This window comes from Rhinopithecus bieti, unplaced genomic scaffold, assembly GCF_001698545.2.
Source record: "Rhinopithecus bieti isolate Rb0 unplaced genomic scaffold, ASM169854v2 scaffold_40655, whole genome shotgun sequence".
NCBI classification, from domain to species: domain Eukaryota; kingdom Metazoa; phylum Chordata; class Mammalia; order Primates; family Cercopithecidae; genus Rhinopithecus; species Rhinopithecus bieti.
The window spans coordinates 297,824-320,368 of NW_016816823.1; the positions used below are offsets into that span (position 1 = coordinate 297,824).

A 22,545-nucleotide genomic window follows, 5' to 3' on the forward strand; every position below is an offset into this window, starting at 1 on the left:
TACACCAACACAGTGGAAAATAGCCATTAAAAAAATACTGAATATCCACATATACAGAAATGAAAACATATTCACTATATATTAATAAAGTTATAGACCAGTATAACATGTCATTTTTATTTCTAAATATAAAACAAAATTACACATCTATTTATTTATCTGTGCTTAGAAACATCTGAAAGATGCTAGTAATTATATTTGGCAAATGTGATATTTACATTATTTAAATTTTTGCAATACATGTGCACCACTTTTTATTTTCATTTTATTTTATTTTTTTTGAGACAGAGTCTCACTCTGTCGCCCAGGCTGGAGTGCAGTGGCACGATCTCAGCTCACTGCAACCTCCGATTCCCTGGTTCAAGCAATTCTCCTGCCTCAACCTCCTGAGCAGCTGGGATTACAGGCACGCACCACCATGGCCAGCTAATTTTTGTGTTTTTAGTAGAGATGGGGTTTCACCTTGTTGGCCAGGATGGTCTCGATCTCCTGACCTCGTGATCCGCCTGCCTGGGCCTCCCAAAGTGCTGGAATTACAGGCATGAACCACCACACCCAGCCCTACTTTTTATTTTTTACTCGTTTTTTAAAGAAAGTATAAGAACAAAAATGGTTAAAAGCACAGATTCTACAGCCAACATTCTAGATTTGCAAGTCTGCTACCTATCAGCAATGTGACCTCTATGCCTCAGTATTCCCAGTGTATAGCAATGACACCTATACGTTAACAGTAACAACGATAACTGTTAAGTTACAGAACTCTGGTGAGCATTAAATGAGTTAAATGGAAAGATCTTAGAACAATGTATGGCAGAGGGTAGGCACTATATGGGACATGTCCACTATTACTAACCTTGAAGAGCATTCTTAGATTACTTCAACCAAGCCATCCCACAGAAGCCCATCTAAAGTGACCAACAAAATTATCAGTAGACAATGGGCACAGCAAATACACTGGCTCTCGGTAGCCAATTAGCAATGTGAAGCATTAAAACCGCTTGGCAACCTAGGATTTCGATTCTAGCTAGGCTTTCTCTTGTCCTCAACTTCCTCATCTGTTCAAAGGAGGAAGATGACTTAGATAACTGACAAATCTAATATCCTAAAAAGTTTACTGTTTAAATCATGATAGATTTTTATAGTTGCCTCAAAAATGTACTCCAGTCAGTAGGTCCAGAACCTGAAACACAATTCCATACTAAAATACATGCTCCATAAGAGAGAAACTCCTTCAAGAACAGTCTCTTGGAATACACTGCAGCAGAAAAGGATTTCCTCCATCTGAACATAATCTAATTACATTTCCCTACAAGCATACTATATAACTCACATATTTCATTCACTTAGATGGTTTCCTCTCACCTATCCCACTGCCCACACCATAAATACAAATTAGTGATATTTTACTCTATATTCACCAACACTCTATGGTTTCATAACCACTAGAAGGACAAGTAACTGTTTCCCACCTGCTAAAAACTCAAATATACTGCGGTCAAAAATGCCTCACTTACACACAAACCAACATAAAACACTTACACGAAATGCTGCAAGAATGATTCTCGTTACTTTCTCTTTGACAGACTCCTGAAGGATATCAGACAGAACTGGAATGATATTATAGCGCCGCAGGTGTTCACACATTTGAGGACTGAATGCCAGGAGCCATATTGAAAAAATCATTTGATACTGGAGCTGAAAGCCACACTTGTTACTCAACACTCCCATTATGCTGGAAAAAAAAAAAAACACATTTACAAAACATTTAATATGAGAGCAGAAGAAAGAAGAAATAAGCAATTATTTTCTTTTTGCACTAACGGAACAGGTCTCTCTGAATTATGTTCTGTTTCTTTCCTGCCAGCAATAACAAGCAGCTAGATTATTACTCACAGAGAACAATTTCCAGTACAGCTCCACTTAACCCTCTCTCCAAAAGTCACAGGACCTCAGGAAGCAGGAGCTCTTGCTGTGCGGCAAGAAGGGAACAAAGACAGGCAATATGGCAACGGGAATGGAAACAGCAATCGGACAGACAATAGAGCCAAAAGTTACATGGAGATTTTGAGTTCGGGCAACCAATAAGACCACTGATAGCTTTAAAATATAGAGGAAACAGAGAAAAGAAGGGATGAGTTTGGTGAAAACCTGTGATAGGTTCAAATTTGACATAGCCAATTACTGAATTCGGGGGGTCAGGAGAAACCTCAGTTTGATCAAGAGATCAAAAACTCAGTTTGATCAAACTTCTATTTTGATCTCTTACTTTACTGATAAGGAAACTAGGAAAATGACACGGAAATGAAGGAGGTTACACCAAGACAGATAATATATACAATAGAAGAAAAGCTAAGGAAACCGCCCTGGGGAATACCTACATTCAAACAATGGAGTTCAGAAATCATCAAATAAAAAAAAAATCATCAAATAAGACCATTAAAAGTAACCTTCATATTGGAGCAGAGCCTACTATTTAAAAAAAGACCAGAGGGGTTAAGAGCTCGAAGACCACAGAATGTACAACACAAACAGTGAGTCCTAATGTAAGCTATGGAACTTTTTAATAAAAATCTATTAACATTGGATCATCATTTGGAACAAACATACCATACTAATGCAAGACGTTAATGATAAGGGAGTTTGCAGCGGGGAGAGGGGAGGATGTAATGGGAACTCTCTGCACTTCGGTTTTTCTGTAAAACTAAAGCTGCTCTAATAATATACATGTTTAAAATGCTAAGCCTGATTTTACAATCTAATCCTACTGTAACTTACTGAAAAGCTTTTATCTGTGTTATTTCTCCATTTGTATGATTGTATATAGTTCAGTTCACTAATTGTTTTTAATGTTCTCATGCATGACTTTTGCCTTGTCTTCTCTATTTTGGTTTTATGCAAAACTTGCTTTTAATTAATATTGACATTGGTATATAAGCTGCTGTAAAATCATGTCATTTTATACTGTAAAAACCCTAGTCCCTGGTTTCCTTTGCTCTCTGTTCCAGTTATTAAGGCAAGCCTTCTGCACTTGGCTTTGTGATGCTGTTGCTGAGACCCTGAAAACCACACTTCTGTTCCACCAGTTGGCTCCCTGTTAGGCTATGCCAAGAACAGGAGCTAGAGGCTGACTTCAAGGAAGGAAGAATGGACTTCCTCCTGTTGGCTTCCTGATCCTGAGAGCACTACCCCAGTAACACTCCTTCAACCCGGCAGCAGCAGTTCTTTCCCATGGCAGCAGCCAAATATAGTTTGCAGTTTTTCAGCTCTAGCAGAACAAGCCTCATCACATTTCCTGAGACATCAGCACCAGCCAGCTGGCTCCCCTCCCCAGAGTCCTGGGTTCTAAATCCACGAGGCTTTTCCTCAGAGTTCAGAGACACCAACATCAGCTGGGCAAAACCTCCTCAAATGTCTAAATTTCAGCTGTACCATCGGCCCCTCCTCCAAGCATGCAAATTTTAATGATTCCAATCTCTTACCACTGCACGCCTACTTTACATCCCCCACCCCGCCTTATGGGTGGTATCTATACTTGCTACATTTCTGACACTCAAGAGTCATTTTTGTTTGTTTCATTTTAAACAAAATCAGTGGCTGGGCATGGTGGCTCAAGCTTCTAATCCTAGCATTTTGGGAGGCCAGGGTGGGTGGATCTCTTGAGCCAGGAGTTTGAGGCTAGCCTGGGCAACATAGCAAAATCCCATCTCTATCAAAAAATAATAATAATAATAATACCAAAAGATTTCCAAAAAAATACAAAAATAGTTAGCAAATGTATACTTAGTTAATAATTCTTCATATCAAATTATGTTAAAATAAAAAATAATGTCAATGATAGTTGAATGGGAATAGCACTGAATCTATAAATTACTTTGGGCAGTAGAGGCAATTACCCCCAGCAAAGGTCCACTTGTAGCTCCAATATTTAGGAAGTTAACGTTAACCTTCAGACATTCCTGTGAGGCTAACAATATATAGCACAATATAATGTAAATTGTTTTATCTTATATAGGTATACAAATACTCAAACAGTGTTGTATTATGTATATAATAGGCTTTTTAACAACAAAAAAGTCAGCGAACTATATAGATTAAAATGTACTGAGTTTTTTTAAGACCTCAGTTATCAGCCAGGCGAGGTGGCTCATACCTGCAATCCCAGTACTTTGGGAGGCAGAGGCGGGCTGATTACGAGGTCAGGAGTTCAAGACCAGCCTGGCCAACACGGTGAAACCCCATCTCTACTAAAAATACAAAAATTAGCCAGACGTGTTGATGCACGCTTGTAATCCTAGCTACTCAGGAGGCTGAGGGAGGAGAGTTACTTGAACCCAGGAGGTTCAGTAAGCTGAGACTGCACCGCTGCACTCCAGCCTGGGCGACAGAGCGAGACTCTGTCTCGGAAAGAAGAAAAAAAAGACCTCAGTTACCTTCCACTCTTCAAATGAGCTATACTTGAAAATTTTTCTCCTCACATTATTCCCATTTGCAATGTGAGAAACACACACACGCACACACAAATTCAATGCTGAGCAAAAACTCAAAAAGTAGAAAGTACATATTTCTGAAAAAATGAAAAGATTAAATGACTTTTTGAAATTGCTATACTTTCAGCAAGTTATTATACCTTTATTAATGCCCATTTCTCCACTTAAAGGTTTAATCTGATTACTGCTAATCTTATTAGTGGTCATTAGCATAACAAAATATATTGGTTGAACATGAAATAGTCTGGATCATATTTATGCCTGATCTTGTTGCTGTTGAATGGTTAACATTGCTGAATGGTCTCTAAAATACTAAGGTACTAGTCATTAGGACAGCAGCATTTGTTGTACTCAGTATACCATGAGAGTTCAGAGAGACCAAATTTTGGTATTTGAGCTTATTTTATAAACAATTACAACTATTTGTAGAGATTGCTATTTCATGACTTTGATTCTTATAGGTCCTCCACAGGGGAAAAAAATCTAATTTTGGTTAGTAGAATTAAAATTCATTTTATCTTACAATTAGGGCAGGGTACTACTCATGAATAGAATCAGTACCCTTCTAAAAGGGTCCTGAGAAAGACCCCTGTCCCTCTGCCATCTGAGTTTACAGTGAAAAGATGGCCATCTATGAATGAGGAAACAGGCCCTCACCAGACACCAAATCTGCTCATGCCTTCATCTTAGACTTCCTAGCCTCCAGAAATGTGAGAAGTAAGTTTTCACTGTTTATAAGCCACGCAGTATTTTGTTAAAGCAGCCCAAATAGATTAAGACACCTACTTTCTTTCAGGAGTCTGAAATTTTGGTGTGTTCTAGGCAGAGTGTGTCAACTAACCTCTAATAAAATCTTGGGAGCTGAGTCTCTGATGGGTTTCCTGGACAGAAACCTCACACAAATGTTGCTGCATTTTCCATGCTAGGGGAAGATACTCTGTGAGACCCCTCTGGGAGGAAGAGAGCATAAGGGAGCCTGCGCATGGATTCCTCCACACTCTGCCTGTGTCTTTGTCCCTTATGATACAGTTGTGTGTCCTCACTACATCTCCGTAATAAATCTTATCTGTGAATACAACTATATGCTATGTCGGTGAGTCTATGAACCTCCGGACAAGTGTGAATTTTTTATTTTCTGCCTATAATAATGACCAACAGAGGAAAGTGTTTCACAATTATTAGATTATTCAGAAGATGAAAACAAAGAGATAGACTGCACTCTATTCTCTAACAATAATGGTGAAATGGATCAAATAAGTGAAATCTTACACTGTGAGTCTCTAGATATCTATACTATAAATGACTTTTCTCAAACTCAAGAACTGATAAATGAGGAATATATTTATAAGGACAAACGGGAAATATTGTATTCTCAACTAGTTAGCCATTGAACACGAAAGACTTCCAGACAGTATTTTGCAACAAGAACCTAGACCATTTCGCTCAAGGACATGTGATGATTTTCTGTCATCTTTTATGATACTTGTGTATCAAAACGTACTTTTACAAAAGGTTTGCTATATTTTAATTTTATTGAAATTTCTAATAGTTTTCACTCTTTTATTCTTAGTTCCGTCAATTTTCACAAAATGACTAAAATATATTTTAAAGGGTCTGTTGGACCCAGATGACAAACTGTGATGGCTATTTTCCTGGCAAACTAATGATTAAATAAACAAGAATGGACTGAAATTTTACAGATTAATAGAAAAATAATTACTAACTTACTGAATTGATGGATCTTGAACAGTTGTGACAATTCAAATACAATTCCCAAGAACAGCTATTTGCAGAAGTAACCCATTCTAAGGAATTGCATACAAATACTGACTGAAAAGATCTAGAATATTTGGGTCCCTTCACAGGTATATCCTACACTGGAGATACAGGTAAGAGTCCAATGCTTGCTTTAAATCCTCACCCACCAAGCAAGTTACTGTTGATAACCTAAATTCCTCTGTAGATTTTCTAACAGAGAAACAATGCCTTGCTAACTGAAAAGAATATTTGGTTTAAGAGCAGTTAAGAGGGCCGGGCGCGGTGTCTCAAGCCTGTAATCTCAGCACTTTGAGGCGCCGAGGCGGGCGGATCACGAGGTCAGGAGATTGAAACCATCCTGGCTAACACGGTGAAACCCCGTCTCTACTAAAAATTACAAAAAAAACTAGCCGGACGAGATGGCAGGCGCCTGAACTCCCAGCTACTCAGGAGGCTGAGGCAGGAAAATGGCGTAAACCTGGGAGGCAGAGCTTCCAGTAAGCTGAGATCCGGCCACTGCACTCAAGCCTGGGCGGCAGAGCGAGACTCCGTCTCAAAAAAAAAAAAAAAAAGAGCAGTTAGATCTCTCATTATGAACAAATAAGTTGATTTTCTGACAGTAAAACAAGATTTCCATTGTTTTGGAGGTTTTCAGTTGCTTGTCTATATAAGCCTGAACAGACAGCTCCTCAAAGTTTCTATACCTGCAAATTAGGATCTCACAAAGACTGGGTTAAATTATATGGCATTAGAAAGAAAGGTTTATATTCACTCTTTCTTAGGTAAGAACTTTTCTTGTTGATTTTTGCCTACATTCATCATAAAATATTTTTTAAAATTTTTTATATTCTGAGTACCTGTAATCTGTCCTGTTAAGCATTAGGGTTCTTAAGAGGCCTTAACCTCTTATAAAAGCACACATCAAGCAAGGAAAGGCGCTCAGTTTGATAGTTACTGACTTCTAAGAAGGTTAGTATATTTTAATATACAATTACAATATATTATATATACAATATAAAATATATACAATATATTATATATACAATATATTATATATACAATATAAAATACAATATACAATTGTTAAACAGATATGAAAAAAATAAAATATTTCGTTTAGATGATTACATATTTCTTTGAAAATGTCAAGGAGAGACGCTTGTAAATGTTATTTTACATTAAAAGTAAAGGGCACTCACCAATTTACCCCATCTGCTTCCACCCAAGCAAAGCGGTACTCATTGACCCGAAGCATCAGCTGCAAACACCCGGCCACACACTGCACATACTGTGAACTCTGCACAAGAAGAAATGTAGAGTTTTTTAATTGGAAAGCATTTAAAGTCATGCAATCAGACACACATTTCTAAATGAAAAGTCTGATTACTTACTGGAATTAGCATCTGAGCATCCAAAATTCCCTAATCTCTTTTCAAAAGTTAATCCTCATGTTTGCTTTAATCTCTACCTCTTAGAAATGAACAAGATTTTGTCTCCTGAATTAAATCTACACAAGTCAAGACTACTTAACACACAGTTAGGGAAATCTGGAACAAAATAATTTATAGTTGATACAGTTTGATAAATAAGCATATTGCCTTACAATGTTTCACATATCCCTGAATAAAGATACTATATAGAGAGAATACTGTTCCACATAATTACAGAACTATCAAAGAACAATAAAATTAACAAAAGAAGAGTAAAAACCTCAAGATAGGCCTATATGTAAATAACCTCGGACAAGTTACTGAACTTTTTCAATATGAAATTTCTTCATCCTTTTGAGAACAACACTGTCAAGCACCCTGAATATTGTTAGATTTAAGAAAAAAAATTCAGGCCAGGCACAGTGGTTCATGCCTGTAATCCTAGCACTTTGGGAGGCTGAGGTGGGTGGATTTCCTGAGCTCAGGAGTTCCAGGCCAGCCCGGGCAACATGGTGAAACTCTGTCTCTACTAAAAATACAAAAAATTAGGTGGGCGTGGTGGTGCACACCTGTAATCCCAGCTACTTGGGAGGTTGAGGCATGAGAATTGCTTGAATCCGGGAGGCAGAGGTTACAGTGAGCCGAGATTACACCACTGCACTCCAGCCTGGATGACAGAGTGAGACTCTGTCTCAAAAAAAAAGTAAATAAATAAATAATTCATTTCACAACACAGCTAGACAAACACAGGAACTCAATAAATAAAAACTTTATTAAAAAACCCCTATGGTATATAAGGTCTAATTAAACACTTGAAAAGACTATGATTTTAAAATCATCAGTTCAATAACACTGTCCCTTACAAATTGTGCTTAAACCTGAAACTTAAAATAAACAGGAGTAATACTCCCAGAATGTTGCAAGTCCCTTCATTTTACCAAAGCTAGTGGGAACATCTGACCTGGGCTTTTCCTTAAATATATACAATAAGCCTTAAGACTTTAAGAAGTAGAGAAAGGAGGCTGGGCTTGGTGGCTCACGCCTATGATCCCAGCACTTTGGGAGGCCGAAGCGGGCGGATCACTTGAGCTCAGGAGTTCAAAACCAGCCTGGCCAACCCCATCTCTACTAAAAATACAAAAATTAGCCAGGCGTGGTAGCGCACACCTGCAATCCCACCTACTCAGGAGGCTGAGGCAGGAGAATCGCTTGAACCCAGGAGGCAGAGGTGGCAGTGAGCCAAGATCACGCCACTGCACTCCAGCCTGGGTGACAGAGGAAGACGCCATCCCCCCCCAAAAAAAAACAAGAAGTAGAGAAAGCAAAGGAAATTTCAGACAACAGCCTTCAAAATGAACATGCTAATTTCAAAAAAAAAATTTTAAGGAAAGAATCATGGGTGTTATACAAATTCACAGAACCTAACATACATGATGCTACTAAACTTTGTTCTAATTTAAAAAACGTTCATAAAAACCTAACACTTCAAAGAAATTCCAGGCATTTTAATACAGAAACACAACAATATAAGGACATTTGGGGAACAGTCACACGTATCAAGAAAAGCTCATCATGGGTTGTACCTAAAAGCAGTTAATTTAGTTCCACAAAAAAACACAATAAATCTAGTAACATAATTTGCCTGAAAACTCAAAACATTAGCAAAATTAAAACAGATAAATGGTGCATTTTCAGCTCTAAAACAATATTCCATAATGAAAAAAATACATATTTTTTCCAATTAAGTCATCAGGTAGAAACTTTTTCTAAAGAAGAGGAATCCCATCTTTCCTGTTTAGAGAGATAACCAAGCAAGATTTCTAGACAAATGAATAAAATGGCAACGTTGAGCACCCTCTTCTCTCCCATTTACCATCAGTTTCCTCTCATCACAAAAATTCTTTGTTTCAGGGTTAAGTCTTTCTTTTCTGTGGCTACTCACCATGCTATGTTGAAATACATAACAAACCACAAGGATGGATTCTTGGTTGTTATTTATAGCTTCAGTATTCCCATTACAAATGAGCATATAAAAAGTGCTGGTCCTAAACCTGACATACTCTCTCCTATTGCACAGTATCAGGCAGTAGCCGTACCATTCCAGAGATTACTTCACAGTATAGAGAGAATCAGCATGAAAAATGATTAAATTATTGCCTTCAATTATGCAAAGTAGAGTGCATTACATCCTTGTCTTTCACTTAAATTGAAGTTAAAGGTGATATAAAAATTTCCCCTTTTATGATACCAACAGCTTATTATTATGATATTCATTTTTTCAGAAGAGGAACCCAAGACATAAAAAGGTGATATAATTTGCTGAAATGAAAATACTGAGTTGGCCAAGCACAGTGGCTCACACCTGTAACCCCAGTACTTTGGGAGGCCGAGGAGGGCGGATCACTTGAGGTCAGAAGTTTGAGACCAGCCTGGCCAACATGGCAAAGCCCTGTCTCTACTAAATATACAAAAAATAGCTGGGTGTGGTGGCATGCACCTGTAGTCCCAGTTACTCAGGAGGGTAAGGGAGGAAAATCGCTTGAACCCAGGAGGCGGAGGCTGCACTGAGCAGAGACGGCATCACTGAACTCCAGCCTGGGCAACAGAGTGACACCCTTTCTCAAAAAAAAAAGAAAATAGTGAGTTAATCTTAGATTGGCACTAGAAGTCAACTCTCTTCACGCTTGAGCTAGTATTCTTTGTACTGTGCCAAGCATTCTGGGCTAAGAACTTGCCACAACATGCACTTTCAATGCGGCAAACCTCAATGGCAGAGAAAAACACTATTTTCACTTCTCAACACATTTAAGAGAACGTCATTTAGATAAATTCTTCAATGTTGCTGAAAATGCAAACTCTTACTATATTACAGTGAAAGTCACAGCACAAAGAAAATAGCAAACACAGTATTCACCTTCCTGGTGAATGTGGTCTCAAAGATCCATACAATACAGAATTACAAATTCAGTAATTGAGGAACTGCAAAATAAGTCGGCAATAAAAGAAACATAAAAACATCAAGGATACTGTATGTACTAAAGTAAAACTAATGTTATAAAAACGTTTACAAATTTTCAATATTCATCTTCATAATGCTAGGATTTAAGTGCAAACTAAGTGAAAAAGAATAAAGAAAGTATTCATCTACATTCTGGAATTGTCAGCACTTGAGAAAACAAGTCTGCTTGGAATAAAAGGCATCTGTTCCACAGATACATGATGAAAAGGCACAGCACATTGGTATCAGTGAAGCACAAAGATGAACTTTTCAAATACACAATTGACTAAAATAAGTCCCAGAAAGCAGTTTTAAGTGAAATGAAAAGATGCTGATCAAAGTTCTAAAAGTAATTAATATGTTTCACGACTATTAAACTTTTTTTTCTCTTAAAACTAAAAGGTGATAGTATACATGTGTATGTGTGATTTTTACTTCAATACAGACACTTACTTAAAGAAACACAGGACAATCTCAAGTGTCAGTAAAGAACTGAAACAAATGGAATTTTCATACTTTGTTGAAGGGCACACAAACAAAAAACTGGCAAGACTCACTAAAACTAAATTTACATACACCCCATTAATTTTAAAATTAGGTGATGCAGACATAAAGGTATACATCTGCCAAAAGATATGTACAAGAATGTTCACAGCAAAATTATTCACAAGAGTCAAAAAACTAGAAGCAACCCAAATATCCATCAATAAGAGAATGAGTAATATTCATATAATGAAATACTACACTGTAGTGAAAAAGAATTACTGCTAATGCAACAAATGAATTTCATAGACACAATATTAAGCAAGAGAGTTCAGACACATAACAGTTTATACTGTATATGATTCCATTAAATGGAGTTCAAGATCAGACAACACTACTCTACCGTAATAGATGTCATAATAATGATAAACTTTGTGCAAGGTGAGGTGAAGGCAGTAGGAGGAATTATGAGGTATAAATGTATCCCGCTGAACATTTAATATCTGTGCATTTTCCTTTATGTAAGTTATGACATAATTTTAAAAAAGAAATAGAGAAAAAAAGTAAAAGAGGACTAGAGAGGGAGAAGGACAGAGTGAACACTGCAACAGGAATCAGAAGTTTTGTCACATAATGTTGGGCAAATCACTTAACTTATTGAAAATTGTTTTCTCGTTAGCAAAGAAAAAGAAAAATAATATCATCTCTACCACTGGGGGAAAAAAACTGCTATGACACTGAAATCAATTGCTATAAAACACTAAACAATTGTAAAGTATACTATTATCATCAATATTCAGGAACTAAAATACAGATATACCCCAAGAATTCTCTTGAAGTTGGTTGATTAAAAGACATCCTCTAGTCAACAGTCATAAAATACCTAAATTAAGATACAGTTTTACACACAAAAAAAATAGTTTTATTAATGTTTTACAAATTTATAAATCTTCAAAGTACTGCTTTCAATCTAATGTGCTTAACCTAGTAATTCAGTTACATGACTAGTAGGAACCTTTATTACAGAAAAAAAATTGTTGGCATTTAACTAAAAAAAGTGATTTTCTTTATAAATTATTGCTTTGTATGCAACTTCCAAGAACATAACTAATAAATACATAGTATTAGGTTAGCTTATTATTATCAGTGCTATACTTTGAAAATGACATGTAAAAGAAAGTCTTATACTCACTTTACCAGTTAATTTTCTTTTGCATTTCAGAATATATCTCCAGGCAATCCTTCCAAAAATCAACACAAAGCCCATTTTATAATAAAGTGTTGAACAGCTTGTGTAATTTATTGAAGAGTATGCTGAAAGTGATAATCATAATGGTCGTATGGATACTTGATGTACTATTTCTACCAAATGTATATGGTTTTCACACAATTGTAAAGTTGAAAAATCATAAGTTGGACCATCATAGGTCAGGGACTGTCTGTAATTGCCTGTGAGTTACTCCAGGTCCCCACAAACTTCACAACTCACCAGCTAGAGCAGACTACAATTTAAGAACAGGTCTGCAGTATGTGAAGTATATAAATGATGTGGCCCACTAATTTCTGCTACTTAATCAACACTTTTGATGGACTTATAAACAAAGCAGTAAAGAACTAAAGTAAATAAGTCTTCCACCTCTTCTGAAGGGGTGACAAGTATTATATCAGCACAGCATTAAATTAAAAACAAAGCCAAAGCAGTGAAACTAGCCTCCCATTAACAAGAATATTAGAACTGCCACAGAAAACAATTTAAGGAATCTGGTCAAAAGCCAAAAAAAACCTAAGTCCTGGGCCAGGCATGGTGGCTCACACCTATAATCCCAGCACTTTGGGAGGCTGACATGGGCAGATTACCTGAGGTCAGGAGTTTGAGACCAGCCTGGCCAACATGGCGAAGCCCCCATCTCTACAAAAAAAAAAAAAAAAAAAAAAACCTAAGTCCCTTTTCCTCTCAATCTAAAATACTGTTACTGCATGCTAACACACGGATGAATCTTGAAAACATTATGCGAAGTGAAGGAAACCAGTCACAGAAGACCATGTATGATTTCATTTATATGGAATGTCCAAAAGAGGCAAATCCCAAGACAGAAAGTAGGTTAGTGGTCGCCAGGGCTTGGAGGCAAGAACAGGAATGGGGAAGACTGTTAATGTGTACAGGATTGGTTGGTTTGTTTTTCTAAGATGTTGAAATGTTATGAAGTTAGACTGTGGTAATGGCTGCACAATTCTGTAAATATATTAAAAACCACTGAATGGCAAAATGATGCATTTTATAGCATTTGAAATATATTTCAATAAAGCTCTTTTTAAAACTAAATAAAATTGAAAATTTACTTCCTCACTCACACTGGCCACACTTTCAAGGGATCCAGAACCACATATGGCTAGGGGCTGCCCTAATGGACAGTACAGCTATCGTGAGCATTTCCACCATCACAGAAAATTCTAATGGACATGACTGCTCCACTAAATCAAGAGGCAAGATGAAACAAGCAAGAAGGACCTGGCAACTTAAGTCACTACCAGTGACACCGCATTCATCTAGCAACTACTCATGCCAGACTGATTCTGCAACACAAATCACAGAGAACAGGACACAGACACATGGAGGGCTCCCTCATCAATCGTTCTCCTGCCTATGCGTACTGTATGAAGCTAGGCAGAGGAAAAAGGAAAACCGAGAAAGAAACAAATCTCCACGTTCTTTCTAAATCTTCCAAAGCTGGTGAAGGAGTTAAAGGAGGAGACCACCCCTCATACTGTCTTATACCTAATTTCTGCCTCCAAAGAAAGAAGTAAAAACTAAAAGGCAGAAATGAAATTTATAGGCAGACAGCCCGGCGCCGCACCCTGGGCCTGGTAGTTAAAGCTCGACCCCTGACCTATTGGTTCTGTTATCTGTAGATTACAGACATTGTATAGAAATGCACTGTGAAAATCCCTATCTTGTTTTGTTCCGATCTAATTACCGGTACATGCAGCCCCCCGTCACGTACCGCCTGCTTGCTCAATCAGTCACGACCCTCTCACATGCACCCCCTTAGAGTTGTGAGCCCTTAAAAGGGACAGGAATTACTCACTTGAGAGCTCGGCTCTTGAGACAGAAGTCTTGCCGATGCCCCCAGCGGAATAAACCCCTCCCTTCTTTAACTCGGTGTCTGAGGAGTTTTGTCTGTGGCTCATCCTGTTACATTTCCTGGTTCCCTGACCCGGAAGCAAGGTGACTGGCGGATGGTCGAGGCAGCTCCTTAGGCGTGCCCTGTGGAACATCCTGCCCTGTGGAACATCCCTGCGGGGGACTCCAACCAGCCTAAGCGATGCGGATCCTGAGAGCGCTCCTGGGTAGGCATTTGCTCCAGTGGGATGCCTCACCAGAGCAGTGTGTGGCAGGCCCCCGTGGAGGATCAACGCAGTGGCTGAATACCGGGAAGGAACGGGCACTTGGAATCTGGACATCTAGAACTTGGTAAGACTAGTCTTTGAAACTTGCCCACTCTGTCTGAGTGGAAGCGTGGCCTGATCACCCATGGTGTGCCTTTATCGGCACTTCGGTTTTGGTTTTGATTTGGTTTGATTTGCTTGACAGGACCGGTGTTGGGAACTTGCCCACTCCATTTGGGTGGAAGCGTGGCCTAATCACCCACGGTGTGCCTGTACCGGCACTTTGGTTTTTGTTTTTGACTTGACTTGGATTGCTTGATACTCTGGTTTTGGTTTTGACCTGGTTTGGATTTCTGGATACTCTGATTTTGGTTTTGATTTTGGTTTTGTGTAAACTACAAAAGTGTGTGTGTGCCCTTTTTACCCATTCTTTGTTTTGTGGTGTGTGTGTGGTGTGAGCGTGGTGTTTTGTCTAGAGGAAACATGGGTGAGGCACAAAGTAAGCCCACCCCACTAGGAACTATGTTGAAACATTTCAAAAAAAGGATTTAAGGGAGACTATGGAGTACTATGACACCAGGAAAACTTAAAACTTTGTGTAAGATAGACTGGCCAGCATTAGAGGTAGGTTGGCCATTAGAAGGATACCTGGACAGATCCCTTGTTTCAAAGGTATAGCACAAGGTGACATGCAAGCCAGGGAACCCAGACCAGTTCCTGTACACAGACACTTGGTTACAGCTGGTTTTAGACCCCCTGCCCCCAACACACAGTGGTTGAGAGAAGAGCAGCATAAGCGGCTGGCAGAGGCAAGGAAAGACCAGCAGAGAGAGAGAAAGGAAAGAGAGAGAGAGGAAAAGAGGCAGAGAGAGAGAGAGGAAGAGACAGACAAAGAGGGAGTCAAGGAGAGAGAGAGAGAGAAAGAAAGACAGAGGCAGAGAGAGAGAAGAGGAGAAAGAGGCAAAAGGAAAGTCAAAGAGAGACAAGGTCAAAGACAGAAAGAGAGAGATACACAAGTAGTTAAAAAAAGAAAAAAAAAATTACACTATTCCTTTAAAAGCCATCATACCAATTCTAATGTGGACAAAACAAGGTCTTATTAATAGCAAAGGATAATTAAAATCCCAAACTTACAAGGTTTTCAACAAAAGTCAAGTTTGCTAAAAGTTAACAGTGTGACATGTATTATAGTAACTTCTATTTTTGTGGCCTTAGACAGTCTAGTCCACAGACATAAAAAAAAGATTTGCTTTGGAAAAGAATGGTTATCACTTTCGGAAAAAAAAAGGGAAAAAAGGGGGGAGGGGCGGAATTTATATAAAAAGAGTGTTATATGGTAAATTCTTGTCCTGAAATAAATTAACTGGTTGTTTAAAAAAAGAAGTATTTGTAATAAGTCAGAAAGTTAAGTCATGTCGAAAAATTGCCTGTAAAAGTCGTAAAAGAAAAANTAAAGTCCACTGCCAAGGTCCCCACATTTAAAACAAAAGGTCAGTTTCTTAAAAATTACATACTTGGTTTACCTTCCACTTTCTTTTCTCACAAAAAAAAAAAAACTAAAAGTCTTTTAGCACATGTACCACCCTTAGAATTTCCAGTAAACCTGCACCAGCCTGAAGATCACATTCTCATCGAAAGGTGGAAAGAAGAAAACCTCGAGCCAGGCTGGGAAGGACCCTACCTTGTGCTGTTAACCACCAAGACTGCTGTTCCTGCAGCAAAAAAAGGATGGACTCAACACACCCGAGTCAAGAAAGCGCCACCCCCTCCAGAGTCATGGCCATAGTCCCAGGGGAAAACCCTACCAAACTAAAGCTAAGAAAAATCTAATTCTTTTCATCTATTCTATTACTCTTTCTTCTTTCCTCGCTCTATTGCTGACCATCTAGTTATTAATATAACCAAGTCAATTTCGCCTCAAACTATTGCATTTAATGCTTGCTTTGTTATACCCTGTGAGGACTTGCCAAGTCAAAGATAGCTTTCTACTTCAGAAAAGTACTTCTGTCCCTCCTGACTCTCCTCAGACTAGACATTAGTAAACTAGGACCATTTAATCCGGGGAGATTTCGATGAAGACCCCAGAGCCAACCAAGAGTGTTGCCCCCCCAACCCCCCGATGTAGAGCTTTCATGCCATAGTTGGTCCAACATTCTGTGGACCACTAAAGAGCAAGGATGGCCTGCCCCAACCAATTTTTGTAATTTCCCTAAAACCATACATTCATTTTACTAGAGGATCATAGAAGTTAAAGACTTAAAACAAACTTTAGCAATTAAGACAGGATACCAAGATGCAAATGCCTGGTTAAAATGGATCAAATATTCCATCTGCACGTTAAACAAAAGCAATTGTTATGCTGGGGCACATGGCAGGCCAGAGGCCCAGACTGTCCCCTTTCCACTAAGGTGGTCTTCCAGTCGACCAGGCGTAGGCTGCATGGTAGCTCTTTTGCAGGATTCTACAGCCTGGAGTAATAAGTCATGCCAAGCTCTCTCTGCTATATCCCAAAGTCCAGCACCCTGTGGTTCAGCCCCCGAGGGCCATCCAGCTTCCGTCTCTCAACACTAAGTTCACTTCGTGTCTCTCACGACAGGGAGGAAACAGCATTCCTTGGAGACCTGAAAGGATACAGTGAGCTTAAGAATTTTCAAGAGCTTATCAATCAGTCAGCCCTTGTTCATCCCCGAGCGGATGTGTGGTGGTATTGTGGTGGACCTTTACTTGGCACTCTGCTGAATAACTGGAGTGGCACTTGTGCTTTAGTCCAATTGGCTATCCCTTTCACCCTGGCATTTCATCAACCAGAAGGAAAAAAATAAGACATCGTAAAGCGAGAGAAGCCCCTTATGGGTCCTTCAACTCTCATGTTTATTTAGATGCAATTGGAGTCCCACGAGGAATACCAGAATAATTTAAAGTTTGAACCCAAACAGCTGCAGGATTTGAGTCAATATTTTAGTAGGTGACAGTTAATAAAAATGTAGATTAGATAAACTACATCTATTACAACCAATAGCAATGAGCTTTTCATGAGTTAAAAGAAAAACTCATGTTGGCCCCAGCCCTGAGGCTACCTGATCTGACAAAACTCTTTACACTCTATGCGTCAGAAAGAGAAAAAATGGCAGTTGGAGTTTTAACCCAAACTGTGGGGCCCTGGCCAAGGCCAGTGGCCTATCTCTCAAAACAACTAGACAAGGTTTCCAAAGGCTGGCTCCCAGGTCTAAGGGCCCTAGCAGCAAAGGCCCTGTTAGCACAAGAAGCAGATAAACTAACCCTTAGGTAAAACCTGAATATAAAGGTCCCCCATGCTGTGGTAACTTTAATAAATACCAAAGGACATCATTGGTTAACAAATGCTAGATTAACCAAGTACCAAACCTTGCTATGTGAAAATCTCCACATAACCAGTGAAGTTTGCAACACCCTAAACCCCACCACCTTACTCCCAGTATCAGAGAGCCCAGTTGAACCTAACTGTGTAGAGGTGTTGGACTCAGTTTATTCTAGCAGGCCCAACCTCCGAGACCATCCTTGAATATGAGTAGACTGAAAGTGGTAACATGGATGGGAGCAGCTTCGCCAACCCCTGCAAAGTGACTCTGCAGATGACGACAAGCCCTGCTCCGGTCACACCCGGAAGCTGACTGGTCCACGCATGGCCGAAGCACAAGGAAACTCATCGCGGGACTCATTTTCCTTAAAATTTGGACTTGTACAGTAAGGACTTCAACTGACCTTCCTCAGATTGAGGGCTATTTCCAGTGTATACATCAAGTCACCGAGGTAGGACAAAAGGTTGCTATGGTCCTACCATTTTACAGTTATTGTAAGTGTACTGGAACTCTAAAAGTAACTTGTTTACATAATGTTATTCTATACAAGGTATGTAGCCCAGGAAATAACCAACCTGATGTGTGTTATGACCCATCTGAGCCTCCCAGGACCACAGTTTTTGAAATAAGATTAAGAACTGAAGACTGGTAGGAGCTCACAAATGATACAAGTAAAGTGTTAGCCAAAACAGAAGAAAAAAGGGTGTCCAAACAAGTCACCTTAAAATTTGATGCCTGTGCTATCATTAACAGCAATAAGTGAGGAATAAGGTGTGGTTCTCTTAATTAGAAAAGAGGCTATATGGCAGAAAATAAGCACATCTGTCATAAATTAGGACTGTGTGGAAATAAATGTAAATACTGGTCTTGTGTCATTTAGGCCACTTGGATTAAAAAAAAAAAAAGATGAAAAGGATCCAGTCCACCTTCAGAAAGGAAAAAATGGCCTTTCCTTTCCTAAGGGACAATGTAACCCCTTAGAGCTAGTAATAACCAATCCCCTTGATCCTCGCTGGAAAAAAGGGGAGTGTGTGACCTTAGGAATCAATGGGGCCGGACTGGATCGAGTAAACATCTTGGTTCGAGGAGAAGTTCACAAATGCTCTCCTGAACCAGTGTTTCAAACTTTCTATGATGAACTAAATGTGCCAGTACCAAAAATTCCAGGAAAAACGAAAATTTGTTTTTGCAATTAGCCGAGCATGTAGCCCAGTCTCTCAATGTCACTCCATGTTATATACGTGGAGGAACTGTAATAAGAGATCAGTGGCCATAGGAAGCCTGAGAATTAGTACCTACAGACCCAGTACCTGATGAATTCCCAGCTCAAAAGAATTACCCTGATAATTTCTGGGTCCTAAAAGCCTCAATTATTGGACAATATTCCATAGCTAGAAAAGGGAAAGAATTCACTCCCCCGTAGGACGACTTAGTTGTCTGAGACAGAAACTGTGTAACGGTACCACAGAAACAGTTACTTGGTGGAGTTCAAATCACACAGAAAGAAATCCATTTAGTAAATTCCCAAAGTTGCAAACTGTGTGAACCCACCCGGAGTCCCACTGGGACTGGACAGTCCCCACTGGATTATACTGGATATGTGGGCATACAGCTTATGCCAAATTACCTGATCAGTGGGCAGGTAGTTGTGTTATTGGCACTATTAAACCATCTTTCTTCCTACTGCCCATAAAAACAGGCGAACTCCTGGGCTTCCCCATCTATGCGTCCCGCGAAAAGAGAACATAGCTATAAGAATTTGAAAAAATGATAAATGGCCCCCTGAGAGAATCATACAATATTATGGGCCTGCTACACGGGCACAAGATGGCTCGTGGGGATACCGGACCCCCATTTACATGATCAACCGAATCACACAATTACAAGCTGTCTTAGAAATAACCACTAATAAAACGGGCAGAGTCTTGACTATTCTGGCCCGGCAAGAAACTCAGATGAGAAATGCTATCAAAATAGATTAGCTCTCGACTACTTGCTAGCAGCTAAAGGAGAGGTCTGTAGGAAATTTAACCTTACTAATTGGTGCCTACACATAGATAATCAAGTGCAAGCAGTTGAAGACATGGTTAGAGATATGACAAAACTGGCACACATGCCCATCCAAGTGTGGCATAGATTTGATCCTAGGGTCATGTTTAGAAAATGGCTCCCAGAGCTAGGAGGATTTTAAAATCTTATAATAAGAGTTGTAATAGTAATAAGAACCTACTTACTGCTCTCTTGTTTGCTACCTGTACTTCTTCGAATGATAAAAAACTTCATTGTTACCTTAGTTCACCATAATGCACAAGTGTGCTGTATGAATCACTATTGATCTGTTTTGCAAGAAGACATGGGTAGTGAAAATGAAAGTGAGAACTCCCACTAATAAAATGAGTGAGAGTCTCAAAAGGGGGGAATAACGGAGGAGACCACCCCTCATATCATCTTATGCCCAATTTCTGCCTCCAAAGAAAGAAGAAGTAAAAACTAAAAGGCATAAATGAAATCCACAGGCAGACAGCCTGGTGCCACACCCTGGGCCTGGTAGTTAAAGATGGATCCCTGACCTATTGGTTCTGTTACCTGTAGATTACAGACACTGTATAGAAATGCACTGTGAAAATCCCTATCTTGTTTTGTTCCGATCTAATTACCGGTACATGCAGCCCCCCGTCACGTACCGCCTGCTTGCTCAATCAGTCACGACCCTCTCACATGCACCCCCTTAGAGTTGTGAGCCCTTAAAAGGGACAGGAATTGCTCACTTGAGGAGCTCAGCTCTTGAGACAGAAGTCTTGCCAATGCCCCCGCCCAAATAAACCCCTTCCTTCTTTAACTCGGTGTCTGAGGAGTTTTGTCTGTGGCTCATCCTGCTACAGAGTCACAGTATTCTTTCATCAGGGCATCAGTACAACAATCCACTTCCACGCTGTCCTGCCTTCCTCAGAAGAAAAGACTTACAATTCACGTTTAAGAATCAGTCTAAAGTAAGTACATATAATCTAATGTCTATTTTCACAATTAGGAGAAGACAAATAATAGACTTTAAGGAAATTCCACTTATCTAATGTCATTTAAATAAAAATGTTTCACTGGGCACACTAGCTCACGCCTATAATCCCAACACTTTGGAAGGCCAAGGCAGGTAGATTGCCTGAGCTCAGGAGTTCAAGACCAGCCTAGACAACATAGTGAGACCTTGTCTCTACCAAATACAAAAAAAAATTGGCGGGGCATGGTGGCTCGTGCTTGTAGTCCCAGCTACTGGCGGGACGGGGTCAGGGGTTGGCGGTGGTGGTTGGGCTGAGGTGGGAGGATCGCTTAAGCCTGGGAGGCAGAAGTTGCAGTGAGCTGAGATCGCGCCACTGCACTCTAACCTGGTGACATAGTGAGACTCTATCTCAAAAAAAAAATGTTTTTAATGATCCACTCAACTTAAAATGATGCTTCTGAGGTCATTTCGAAAAGGTAAGACTGTTGAATCATGTTTATTTCACATTTTGCAGTGTAAAACTTGTTTTATACTGACATCAAGTGGCAATAATTTGTAATGCAGTTTACCAAACTGCTTTTCTCCACTCTGAAAAGATACAATTTAAATATATGATACTGATACCTTAAAAAGTCTGAGTGGGCAATGTGACTTAAGCAATGCCTAAAGATGCAATTCCAACTCAGTTGCCTCACAAGTAATTCCCTAAGCAATCCATTTCTTCAGTCTCTGTGTAACCTCGGGCATGTTGGTATGTTTTTCTGTTTGGTCTCACTACTCATCCATAAAATGTGGCTAATGATATGACTTACATTGAACAGGGAGTGTAAATATTCAAGGAGATGTAAATGTAAAATGAGTCAGTGCCAGGCACATAGGAAGTGCTCAATGAATATTAGCTGCTAGATTAAGATTTCCCTATGGAAATACAAGAATCAAAGGAAGGGCTGACACCCTACTCTCAACACATGGAGGTCTGCTTTTCAAGTAGACAGCCATCTAAAAAAGTAAGAACTTCAGGAGGAGTCCAAAAATATGTTCAGGGTTGAGAGTCACTAAAGGGAAGAAGGTAGGAAACCAAAGGCCATCTTTTCCTAACTCACAATCACTCCTGATGTGAATTCCATTTAGGATATATATGAATCTACCAGGTAAACCACTTAGACCAACACACTGCCAACTCAATTTTTTTTTTCTAATACATTGCACAGAAAGCAGCAAAATAAGGATATTATGTCAGCAGAGTTTGCATTTCCTTATTTAAGCTTTTAATAACTTAAAATGCTTTGACAATCACTTAAATAAGTTTATATGTCTAAAATAAGCTAAATAATTTTTCAAGCCGGTAGAAATTCAAGTCACATGAAATAAAGATTCCCAATTTAAGCAAAATAAAGATTCTCAATGTAAACATCTGTTTCTGACTGAGAAACAAGTCTTACCCACAATTTCCTCAGTCCAGCATGGCCCCAAGATCACGCATCTAGTTCCATACCTTGTTCTGATTCCACTTCAGAAGGCTAATAGCCATTTTCTGGCCTAACATGAGAGTCATCAAACACTTCAACCCACGCTCCAAGAGAAGCCTAGCTTCAAAATGGATTTTGCTGCCATCTATGGTCTTGGAACATACATACCCGTGACATTCATTCAGATTATGGAAGTACCA

At 39.3% G+C, this 22,545-nt stretch overlaps 1 protein-coding gene across 2 annotated transcripts in view; it reads right to left on the minus strand.

The window, feature by feature from the left end:
* ATP6V1H (ATPase H+ transporting V1 subunit H) overlaps positions 1-22,545 on the minus strand; it is a 121,514-nt gene that overhangs the window by 63,804 nt on the left and 35,165 nt on the right. For both annotated transcript variants that reach the window (XM_017855291.1, XM_017855292.1), the window contains 2 exons: positions 7,445-7,542; positions 1,540-1,732 (listed from right to left, as the gene is read on the minus strand). In XM_017855291.1, coding sequence (XP_017710780.1) covers positions 1,540-1,732; positions 7,445-7,542 — 291 coding nt within the window. The remainder of the gene's footprint in view (positions 1-1,539; positions 1,733-7,444; positions 7,543-22,545) is intronic.